Here is a 12,406-nt window from a genome sequence, read left to right on the forward strand (position 1 = left end):
ATTATGAGCTAGTATTAGTTGTTCTGTTGGTCAAATGCGTTCAGATGTTTACAAAAAACCTTTACATGTGTGACTGCACCACAGGCCACGTGTGCAAAAGCAATGAGTCTGATACATAGTTGGTAAACCAGAGGTTTGTCACAAAAATGTCTTCGTTATTTACACCAACTCTTTTATTTTGTTTTCCCACATCCTGTGTTCTGGTCCTCGCAGTGTGTTTGCGCTCTGTTTTACCAGATTCCTGTTTTTTTTCCACAGTGCTAATTATTCTTTTCTTCTTTAGATTCTTGTTGTCATAAGGCCACAGAAAATAGCAGATGTTAAAGCTACAGTGCGTAATGTTTGGTCATTGTTTCTGTTGCTGTTGTTTACATGAAAGTGTGCCTTTTAATATGGTTTTCCTGAATATAAACAATGACAAAAGGATCCTTTTTATGATCTAACAACAGCTGAATGAGCAGGTATTTTTTTTGAGCAGAAGAATCCACTTCACATGGCCACTTAAAGTTGAAAACAAATCACTTCCTGTGTGCAGAGAGGGATCTAAATACAGCTATACCAAGAAACACAGAGAGATTCATGTGGAAGCTGAAAGGCTTAATAATTTGTTTATATCTAAAAGTTATGCACTACAACTTTAACTATTTGAAAAAAAAGGCATGAGTTTAAGTTTGAGTACAGATTGAATAGTAAAGATACATCACCATTGTATCATATGTGCTACAGATACAATATACAGTACACTTACTGGTTCAAGTTCAACAGATTTATGTTGTAACTGAAAAGGAGCCCCTTGTCCCGTACGAAACAATCTTTTAGTATTTTCCATCCAGTGGTAAAACAATCAGTCTAAATCAAAGTCTGACTGAGGATCACAGAGCTCGTCACTTTTGCTGATTTGTCCTCTTGAAGCATGTTGGAAGGAGGAAAATCTTCATCCACAATGAAGTCCTGTCGTCTGTGTAATCCCTCTGACATCCTTCGCTACCATTAGGGCAATTACGACACCTCGAGTGTCCTTTCCATTCTGCAGCCTCTGGAGGGAAACTTTGCAGCGACACAGCAACGCAATTAGTTGCCAAAGCTCACACGTCATCGTCATCGTCATAAATCTGCCTCAGCCGACTCTCGTGAATCTGTCCCCTCCGGCCCCCCCTTTGAGGGAGCCGGCCCACTTGATCCTGACAAAGGACGTACTGTTTCCAGATTTTATGGAACGCCGTGCGGAATTTCTTGATTCGGAACGTGTAAATGATGGGATTGACGGTGGAGTTGCCGTGGCTGAGGATGATGGCGATGTATATGAGGAACATTGGCTTGTCGCAGGCCGGGCAGAAGAGAGTGATGCAGTTGAGGATGTGAAGAGGAAGCCAGCTCACCGCGAAGAGGAGAAGAACAAGGGCCAGCGACTTGGCCAGTTTCAGCTCCTTGCCAAAGTAACGCCTTGGGTCTGTGTGGCTCGCTGTCACCTGCACGGAGGTAAGGAGAAGACCGTCAGCGTATAAAGTGAACTCTCAACTTCACGCTAAAGGGAACGCTGAGGTTTTTATGAGGTAGCGGTTGTATGAGGTATTAACACATTATCGTTATTAACAAAGTGTGCTGCAGTTTCCAAGAACCAGCCTGGACCCTTTCTCTCACTGATAACATGGCTGCCTGCACTGAGTGAGGGGAAAACAGATTTTGGCCACGGACCAAAATGAAATCTACACTTACATAAGTCTATGATACCTTGAAGTTCCTGTACAGTGATAAAGAAAATCACGTCTGACTTTGTCACCCCACAGGGAAATGATATTTGGTAACGTAGTCAGTGTTACAGACACGTAAACGTGATGACATTTTTACCATTTTGGTGGCAGTTTAGCGTCATATTGCACAAAAAAGAGCAACTTTATCAGCAGTCCTGTGTCAGAGCTTTTCTGTGTGTTTTTACACCCAGGTGAGGTGCACCCAGGTGCACCCAGGTGAGATGCCTTTGCAGGACAAAGGCATCTCAGCTCGCTCGCTTTAAAGACAAAGGAACAAGTTTTATTTGTTTTATTTTATGTAATTTTTTTCACATGTCCTCAGCCACTATGTGTGACAAGAAAAGCAGAATTTGCTTTACAGGGTCTTTAATAATGTCACTGTGACATTTGTCCACATTTAGATCGCCTTTTTTAAACTCAAGTGTGAAACCACTCACTCCACCAGAGTTGCTAATCTTCTTGTTATGACCCCAGGATCCCTCTCTCTGCATCTGTGAGTGTGTGTGTGTGATGGGCTGCAGGTGTGCATGATTGACTGATCGTGTGTGTGTGTGTGTGTGTGTGTGTGTGTGTGTGTGTGTGTGTGTGTGTGTGTGTGTGTGTGTGTGTGTGTGTGTGTGTGTGTGTGTGTGTGTGTGTGTGTGTGTGTGTGTGTGTGTGTGTGTGTGTGTTTGTGTGTGTGTGTGTGTGTGTGTGTTTAGGTGAATCCTGGGAGCTGATTGGTCCTGCACAGGTGTTTCCAGTGTAAGAGGCCTGATCATCCTCACTACATTGGATGTCTCTTGTACAACTCCCAGCCAAAACACTATCAAACTGCTTTCTTTTTCTCACCTCATATATGTTAGAAAACAGTGTTTGAGAACAGATTTTCCCATAGACCTGGCCGTAACACACTGTTAACGCCATCTGTGAATTCAAATGTGTCATCTTTTGATTTCAGTGTTTGAAATAATTTGTTCAGTTAAAGTTTCAGGGGAAGTTCATTTCACCCCCAGTTATTAATACATACATTCTTACATAAATTCTGCAAGAACAAGGAAATAACAATAATGTGAAAGTGAAAGGCTATAATAGTGGGTGTTTTTGCAGAGTATATGTTCTACACGTGTGTATATATAGGGTTTGATTAACCACTTCTTCCCTGACCCTCTTTTTGGAGACCCTGCTCGAAAATGACATGCCCAAAAGTAAATAGAGTAAATATCTGCAGTTACAAGCTCTATGTGGATTATCTTGGTATCAAACTACAGATAACACTTGTCAGATTCCACCAGAAGTGTAAGTTTCACTGTAGATGCCACTGTGTCAGAGTAAATATACATGGAACACTGCATGAGTGGAGGAATTTTGTCTCTCGCGCCTAAAAAAATATTGCATTTTTAAGCAAATATCACCTTTTAAATATGCAGTAGGAGCTTAAAAAACACATGGTCATGTAACATCATGTGGACATGAGCTGTGCAAAGTCTGATGCTGTTTAAATGAAGCAGAGTGAAATTACAGAGGTGTTAGTAAAGAGATGTCTTGGTATTCTCTCGTTTGGCACAGCTTGGCACCATCTGTGCCATTTGAGATTTCTTAGGTACCAAATTATTAAAAACCCATTTAATTTTATTTATATGTCACTACAGGTCTATAAAGAACTTGTTTTAAAAAAAAATATAAACATATATATGATAACTCGCTGCAAATCAATGCTACCTGTGCGGTGCGTAATAACAACTCTGTGACTCTGCAGCGTCTTCAGTTACGCATCGCCATAGCTCTGGCTTACCTTGATCAATTAGGGTGATTGACAGCTTGTTTTTTAAACCTCTAAACCGGTAGAATCAGACCCAGGTCTCCAAATGCGTGTGAATCATTCATTATTATTAGAGTCAAAAGGACATGAATGCATATGACGCATTTGTGCAGACATTTGTCCTTCTCCTAATAAGAACGATCTAATGTCGCTCTGTAATGATCAATCAGACCGGGATTTGTTCCCAAAGCATGCTGGAAAGTGTAGTTCTTCATTAGAACTGGTTTTGTTCCGGTGGAAATAACTTGTTTTGATAAACAGCAAAGGTAAGACAACATTTCTGCTTGTATTTCTTGAAAGTCAGTTGTTGTTTTGCTCTTATTTTGGGGCTGGATCCATTTGTTTACATAATCACGCTGACGGTGTTTTAACTGTGTTTCGTGAACATAAGAATGGTTTATATGAGCTTTTAGCAGAGATTCTGTGGGTATGCAGCATGTCTGTGTTTATTAAAGTTAGATATGGTTTTATGACGCTTTTGTCACTGCGTCTGACGCTGCCCCCGGTACCGGGGGCAACCGTGAAGAAGAGGTTAAAGGTCACATAGAGTGGTCCTGTTGCACATATATGTCAGTTATGGAGTTCTACTTACATACATTAACTTGTTTTTATGGTCAAAAACCTCCTAGTTGCTGTAAACGAGCCGATTGAAATCCTCTTTTCTGACGCTGTTCGTCAGCCGTGATGTTTCAGAGTGAACTCTGACCCCCAGAAGACAGAGTCTTGTGATTGGCCAGTACTATTCAGCACACCAGCTCTCAGAAGCACAGCTCCCCCTTCTGGAACGGTGGATGCACTGCTCCTCATTATCAAAACATTGTTTTAACAGTGTTTAAAAATAGCTTCTTCACAACTCCCCACCGCAGTCCCTTTTATGACTTTGACCCGAAGTCAGACCCAGAGTCAGAAGACACTGTCGCTCGTGAAACACCTCCACAACGGACGCTATTCTTCTTCTGCGGTTCAATGTACGCAACCGGATGTGCCTGGACTAGTGCCCGGAGCAGGAGGATGTGCTGTTCAGGAGAACCGCTGTTTACATAACTATTACGGGATTTTCAGAGATCTCGTTGAGCCCCGAGATTACAATAAACACAGTGTTCTCAGCAGTGGCTGAACTGTTTGTTTAGAACCTTCAGGGCTTCATAAACAAGGTAATGATGCAGATACACACCAAAAAAACAGCGTTAATAGGAACTTCCGGTCTAGGTCCGATTTAAGAAGAGCTGGTGTGAATGAACCCTGAGAGCAATCGACACAGGTTCAGATTTACCGAAATGTACATAAACTACTTACAGACAAGGCATTACCAGCAGCTCTTGTGTACCTACGTGCAGATTTTTCTCAATGGACTTTGGCTCAGAAGAGTGAGTGGTTGCTGATCTCATTTCAAGAATATCATTGACTCAAGCACATGTAGATTTTATCAAGAGTCCATTTTGTAAAGTAGCTATTTTCTCCTCTATCTCTGCTGGCAGCCATGTTATCAGTGAGAGAGAGTGTCTCACTTGGCAGAACGCTTGGGAAAGTCACTGTTGTTTGTGTGTCAATACTGAAAGGGAAAAACATTATTCGGCCCTCTCTAAAGTTATCAGCTCCCATTCCTAAGCACAAACCTAAACAATTCAGGACGGTGCCTGACGCGACCTCGGTGTAGCACTGGCTCCAGTCTGTTGTCTACAGAATTCGTCTCTTCATATTTTCGCTGAGCCTGACCGGAATGGAGCAGACGACTGATGACGCTGCTGCGCAGTCCTGCCCAAGGTCAGCTCCATGTATCAGCAGAGAAAGCACCTTTAAATATCCTAACTCTAGGACTCACAGGCAGACTGACAGATGATGCCCAACTGTTAACATACTTGTTTTATGTTCGGCATTGTCTCAGTTCTCCTCAGATCTGAGTTGCTTCCAATAAAGCTTTTCAACTTAACTCATCTCTGACTCCAGGAAACTCCATCTTCGGTCGACTCACTAAATAATCAAATCTCCGCAACAAATACTTTATACAAACACACTTCAAAGATCCCAAACTACCATTTTAAGTCTCTTTTTGTTGCAAATTGTCTTTAGGATGGATTGACATGAGCTTATATGACACACTTGTCCCACACGACACAAAGAAAGTCTCACCTTCTTGTTGAGCTGCTTGTGTATGATGTAGAAAATCTCCACATAGATGACCAGCATGAGCAACAGAGGGGGCAGCACCCAGCCAAAGAAGTTGAAGTAGACCATATAGTCCATGCTGATGACAGTCTCAAACTCACAGGTCACCACAAGGTCATCGGTGATCAGGGAGCCGTTGTCATGGAGACGATTCAGGTTATTCCAGCCGAGCATTGGCGTGAGGCCCACTATGATGGAAACCAGCCAACACAACAACACGGCCGTGCCGGCTCTTCGAGGGGTCACGACCCGCTTGTAGCTATAGCAAAAAGGGAGACACGTTAAGAAAAGTATAAATCTCCAGGGACAGCAAACGTGATGATGAATGCTATTTCACATTTCTTTTACATATACACTATACACATATTATACACATCCTTGAAAAACACACAGGCTGGGGATGGTGAGAGTGACAGGGACAGTATCTTCATTCATAGGTCATTTAATACAACAGCCAAAATGCTTGTTATTAAAAAAGACAGCATTCTCTTTAAGGCTTCATTTAAAATGGCATTTTCAGGTTAAAATGATCTGCATCCCTAATTCATGTGACCATACAGGGACACTTTGCATGTGCCCGCAATGAAAACAGGAAGTTGATTCGGTCCTTGGCAGTTCTTTGCTTAGTTTCAGAAAGCGTAATTGCAATATGAATGGGGAAGGAAACGGTGAAACTGAGGACTGATGAGGAACTAAAATTGAAGGTGAAAGTTAAGCTTTTCGTTCACAGCTGGACTAAAGACTAAATAAGTGAACAAGAAGCTATACAAGAAGTCAGGATATACTAAATAGCCAACAGGGGGCGACTCCATGAGTCAATCAATGAGTTTATGTCTCGCTTGTAACATCTGGAGACATTTTTCTTTGGAGTTAATTGTCTCAATGACTGTTTCAGTCTACAGGGGTTTATTACCACCTGAGGAACATCACAAGGATCAAGGGTTTTCTGTCTAAACAAGACACAAAGAAAACTTGTTCATGCTTTCATTTTCAGCAGACTAGATTATTGTAACAGTGTCTTTACAAAAAATCAATAAGGCAGCTCTAACTGGTTCAACTGCTAGAGTCAGAATCTAATGCCAGGAAACTGGACCCTAATCCTCAGGTCTCTACACTGGCTTCCGGTGGGTCAAAGGATAGATTTCCAAATCTTACTCTTGCTTCTAAAACAAGTGTGACCTTTGTTGGACAGTGTCCATTGTTGCAGCACGCACTGTTACCACTCTCACAATGGTCCTCTCTCTCTCTGATATACTTTGTCTCCTACTTTGTCGATGTGATCAAGTTACAATTAGTTATTTCTGTATGTTGTTTTCAATGAATAGATTAATTTTTCATCATAAATATGTCTATTGTGAACTATTTATCGCTCCATATCAAAACAAACTATTTTTAAATTAGGTGAAATGTCATCATAAATGTTATTATGCTGATATTTTTTGATAGACCCCTGCTTTACAGTCTGTGCTTAATGAACATTTATATTAGATTTAGGGTTGTTTTTGTTTATTGTATCAGATTTTATATTTGTAGTTAACCCCTATCTGATCCAGTGATTTTGACCAGTATTAGAATTTTTGCACATGCACAGATAAGTGATAGTGAATTTGACCTCTGCATTTACATTTTTTGTAAAGCTGAAACGCTGTTTTGTTTTTTTTGTTTTTTTCAACTACAGATTTACAAGGTTTATTCAAAGGCTAAAAAACCCAAAAGATAGTTGTTTTAAGACATTATACGCATACACACACTTCAAAACATTGGTAATGATCTGAATTGTTAGTGGAAGACAGTGTTATTTCTTCATTTAAAGGCTAAACAAGCTTGATGTAAGGTCTCAGTTTGTTTTATTGGACCGCCTCGGTTTTTTAATGTCCTCTAATTCCCTAATGTGTGCTTGGTCTCACTGAGGTGTGGCAGCAAACGACTTCCTCACCATTAAATCTGAAATCACTGCCGTGTTGTTTTCTTTGGACACAAATCAAACGCTGACCATAAACAAGATGAATGCTGGAGAAAAACAGCCATCAGTCTGTAATTATTTGGTATTTTAATGATGTCACTGCTCCTACACACATCCGCCTGTGAGTGGACGGCTCAGAGTCATCGTGGAGGACCGATGACTTTTGAATCCAGCTTCTATTTCTAAAGAACACAAGCTGACTCTAAGCTGATGAAAGGTCCACACACACGTCAGACACATTGTTCCCTTCGTCTTGTTGCGCTGGCAAACACAGAAACATGCATTGCAGAAATATGCACCAGAGCCATACACATGTCACATTTCTCCTTCATTTTCTCCTCTCCTTTTCTCTCAGCGTTCCACACCTCAAACACTATAATCAGATGTATTGTGCACAGACACACATAGAGAACTTTGCCAGACAAAAGAAAAAAAGGGAGAAGAGGGATGTCGAAAGAGAGCATGTCTTGAATAAGTATTCCAAAAAGGGAAGTTTTTTTCACCACTCTCTCCCTGATGACTGTGCACAGCTGCTTGTAAAGCTCAGTCTGCACACAGTTCAGCTGTCCGTGTGTCGAAAATAATTTACCAAACTTATCTGCACTGTCTGCTGGGAATTCTGTTCGTTTGTGTCCCACCTGTAAGTCCTACCCTCCTCTGTTAAGCTCACCAGCAACAGGCTGTGTTATTTTTAAATCTCACACCAACCGCACACACCTTATCATGAGAGTATGCGTCCACAGCACTTCTGCTATAAAAAGCAATTGTTGAACTGTGTCTATCTGGAGTCTCAGGGGCATTTTCAGGGGAGGAAGGACACAATTTCTTCATTTTTTTTCAATTGAAATCCTTTCGAGAAAGAATTCTATATCTTAAAATGATAATAATTGATAAGGTGCATGTATGTCACCCCAAAAAAAGAAAAAACAGTTATTTGTTTGAGTTGTGCAGCTTCAGTGTGAAGTTTCTTAAACACCCTATGACCACTAGCAGAACCTGATAATCGCCTTAGTTACAGGTCTAAATGTCCAAAATCCGTCCTAAGTACGTCCTAAAATCCACAAAAAATAACACATTCAGATGTGGTTTGAGGAGACATGTGACCATGCCTGAGCTGCATGAACTCAATCTGTCCCTGTCCACAGGACACAATAGAGACAGTGTCCTCAGCTAATGTCCACTGTATTTTTACACTAATCAGTGCCTGTACATTCATTTACCCACATTTTCCCAAGTGATCATCACATGATTCCACTTGCTGTTTGCTATTTTTTTCTTAATCACAATTTATTACAGAAATTCATTCGCTCATTGCGATTAATCTCATTTTCATCACGTTTCATATTCGGTTTTTAAGTCCATGTTGACAATGTAAGGCAACATTTACCAGTGTATCTTGATTTAGAATCAAATACATGTAAATAAAGTTACTTTATGAGTTTGACTTTTAGATTTATTTGATTACTTCACACCAAAAGAGCTCAATATTTTCTCAAGTGGTGCTAAACTAATGACAGACAACATGATTATGTGACAGAGAGAAGCAGCAAAAATATTTCTCACCGTCTCTCGCATTCAGGATGCATTTTTTTTATGTGGATGGGGAGTTACAGTCCATTTATGAGACTCAAAGATGTGGTTAGTGGTGATTATGTGTGTGTGAGTGCTGTAGTGGGAGGTGTAACAGTCCATTTCACACACAAAGTGGTGTGAGTGTGCGAGTGGATGGGGAGAAGGCCCAGTCTGTTTATCAGTCTCACTGCTTGTCCAAAGAAGCTCTTCAGCATCCTGCTTGTTCTGCAGCTCATGGTCCTGTACCTTTCTCCACACATGAGGAGGAAAAACAGGTTAAAAGTCAAATTTTAGACGGACTAAGACAGTAATTTGGTTTTCTTCATGTCGATTACCGATTACTCCTACATGTATATGCTTAGTCGGACTATAGAGTCTTATGGAGGACTTATGACCCAGAAGCAGAAGGAGACAACATATAAACAGCAGTGGCAGCGTCTTTCTTCGGACAACACAGCAACCACAAGAGCCTCGCTCCATCTAATCTGTGTCACGATTAACATGAACAGCAGACGAAACATACAGAACCACAGCAACGCTCCACTGTTTGTTTTTCTGTGAAGGTCAACAGGAAACTGTTTCAAAGCACACTGCCGTATAGAGAGATGCAGCGCCACCTGCGGAGACGTACACACACACACTCCTCCGCACGTACGCTCGGACTGCGAGTTGTCCGGTCGCCTGTCTTAGTTCAGCCTCAATCAAACCGTGCATGCATGTAAATGTTCTGAGTGAGTATCAGAAAACTGAACACACGAGGTCTGACTATGATCCTGATTCAGATTTAGATTCATAGATAACCTTGATTCCAGGATGGAATCATCACAGATTAACAGACAAACAGCGGTCTCCGTCTCCTCAACGATCCACTGCACCAGCTCCAGTCTGACTCTGTCCCGACTTAACATATACATGGAGTCGTCCCTCGACTACTAATCACATTATCTGTGTGCATTAGTCCCATTTTGAGAAGGACTCAGACAATAATTAAGTGTTTCTTTTCTAACGTCAGGTTAACATAGTGACTGATAATTAATAGTAAAAGCCTTCATTCATGCATAATGTATGAAGGTTTCTGTGTAAGTCGCTCTCAGTGGCAGACTGCGTTGTTAGTGCACGCTTTTATGCGTGTTCGTGTGCGTGTGCGTGTTGGCTGCCAGTTTAAGAAATTATGCAATCCATCAATCGTCCACCATGAGAGCCCATTGACCATTCATGCATTCTCTGTCAAACTCTGTGAGGATTATTGGAGAACAAGTCGACCTGTAGAAGCATCTTTAAAGTTTTCATTTAAATAACGATGAGGTCAGACAAGAAAGGGCCAAAGAAAATCATGTCAATTATGTCACATCTGCAATTTACAACAAAAGCAACGTTTCTCCACCAATCCACAGCACAACTGATTAGGTTTTTTGTTTTTTTTGGATAGTTTATTTTTTTTTTACATCACCTGTTATACATATTTAATTAGTTTACAAATTGTTTTAGTAACTACACTTTTTACACTGTCTTTGGTCAATTATTGTGCGATTTGAGCAGTTTTGGGCATCAGTCATATTATTAGTAAAGTGTTTATTTGATATTTTTTGTAGGTGGGTGGCACAAAAATGGCCAATTACATTACATCGACCAAAACATATTGTGCTATATTGATGTCTTTGATCAACAGCAACCATTAAAATAACCCATATTGGTTGACGTCTATGCCTCAAAATCACAATAACAATGAGATCTCACATTGTTTTTTATTTTTCTTTACAAATTCAGTCATGTTATCTGTTTGACCTTAGGAGAAATCCAAAGCTGTAAACTGAATGAATTAATGCATGAATGAATGATTGAGGTGATGTCACAGACAGTTTAACACCCAGCAGAGATTTCCCAGAAATGTCAGAGCAGATTCTAAAGAAGCCCAACATTACTGTTGGTGTGAATTAATTAAAATCACCACACTTTAAACATGTTACAGTTATTTTCTGAGGACAAGACGCTCTATAAAAGTGTGACTCTATCAGGACTGTTTAGGTCCGAGCAGCAGCAGCAGCAGCAGCAGGTGTCCAGACACAAAGAGAGAGGTTTTCTGTGAAGGAGACAATATATTGAAAACTAGGGGAATTCACCTTTAGGCCTACCTCATGGGTATTTTAACTCTCAGGTAGCGGTCGATGGCGATGGCCAGCAGCGCCAGGATGGAACTTTGTGTGAGAACGAGCACCGTGCAGACGAGCAGCAGGCAACTGTAGAAGTGCGTCTTCAGTCCGATGCTGATGGTGATGGCGAGCGGGATGACCAGAGCGCCCACTGCAATGTCAGCCAAGGCCAGGGAGACGATGAAATAAAAGGTGGTGTCTCTCAGAGATCTGTTAATGCGCACGGCGTACACCACCATCACGTTGCCGATGACCGAGGACACCGCGATCACCACCTCCATCCCGATGTAGATGGCTTTAGAGGCGGGCAGAGCTGAAGTCATGGTCACGGATGCTGCTGCTGCTGCTGTTTCTGCTGGATGAGTGTGCGCTCAGTAGAGGAACAACCGATACGCGCCAAGGGAGTTGCTCCCTGTCTGAGTTTTGTGCCGGCTGAGACTCTCTGACTGAGGCTTCGCATGTTTCATGTCCCACTTAGGTAAAAAGGTTCCATCTGTGCGGCTCTGGATCATTCCAGGATCGGGTCCCGGGACGGCGATCCGCGCTCCGGACGCAGAAGTTGGTCTCCACACGCGCAGGAGGTGATGATTCCGAGAATAAAGCCGCGCTCTGACTGGACGGAACAGGAACTGGATGAGTCACAGCTCCTCAAAAAGCGCGTTTGATTCCCCCCTCAATGTCAGCCGTGCGCCACAGGTCCAAAAAGACACGCGGTGTCCCAATCATTCCCTACCCCAGTGACTCGTAACATAACTCACTCTGCGTAGGCGTAGTTCATGTATGTTTAATTATTTCTTGAGAAGTAACCCCAGTTTAGTCACAGTGACTGTCTGAAGACCAGTGGTGTGTACAGACATTTTAGATGACACGTGCTCAAGTGAGGAAAAAGGGCACCTCAACATAATTGTTAAAGGAAAACTGGGAAAAAATTGAGTTTATAAAATCACAGAAAACTCTGAGATGAATCAAGGAACATACACTTTCACACACACACATATGCACA

At 41.6% G+C, this 12,406-nt stretch overlaps 1 protein-coding gene across 1 annotated transcript; it reads right to left on the minus strand.

The window, feature by feature from the left end:
- Positions 1–1,085: 1,085 nt before the first annotated feature.
- Positions 1,086–11,726, minus strand: LOC310929642 (adenosine receptor A1-like; the record flags this gene model as incomplete). The annotated part of the gene is made up of 3 exons (XM_083892459.1): positions 1,086–1,469; positions 5,683–5,977; positions 11,386–11,726. 3 exons carry the CDS (start codon positions 11,724–11,726, stop codon positions 1,086–1,088), a joined length of 1,020 nt encoding a protein of 339 aa, XP_083748585.1.
- Positions 11,727–12,406: the final 680 nt, after the last annotated feature.

The sequence above is a fragment of the Microchirus variegatus genome (genome assembly GCF_963457635.1).
Source record: "Microchirus variegatus genome assembly, chromosome: 7".
Lineage (NCBI taxonomy): Eukaryota > Metazoa > Chordata > Actinopteri > Pleuronectiformes > Soleidae > Microchirus > Microchirus variegatus.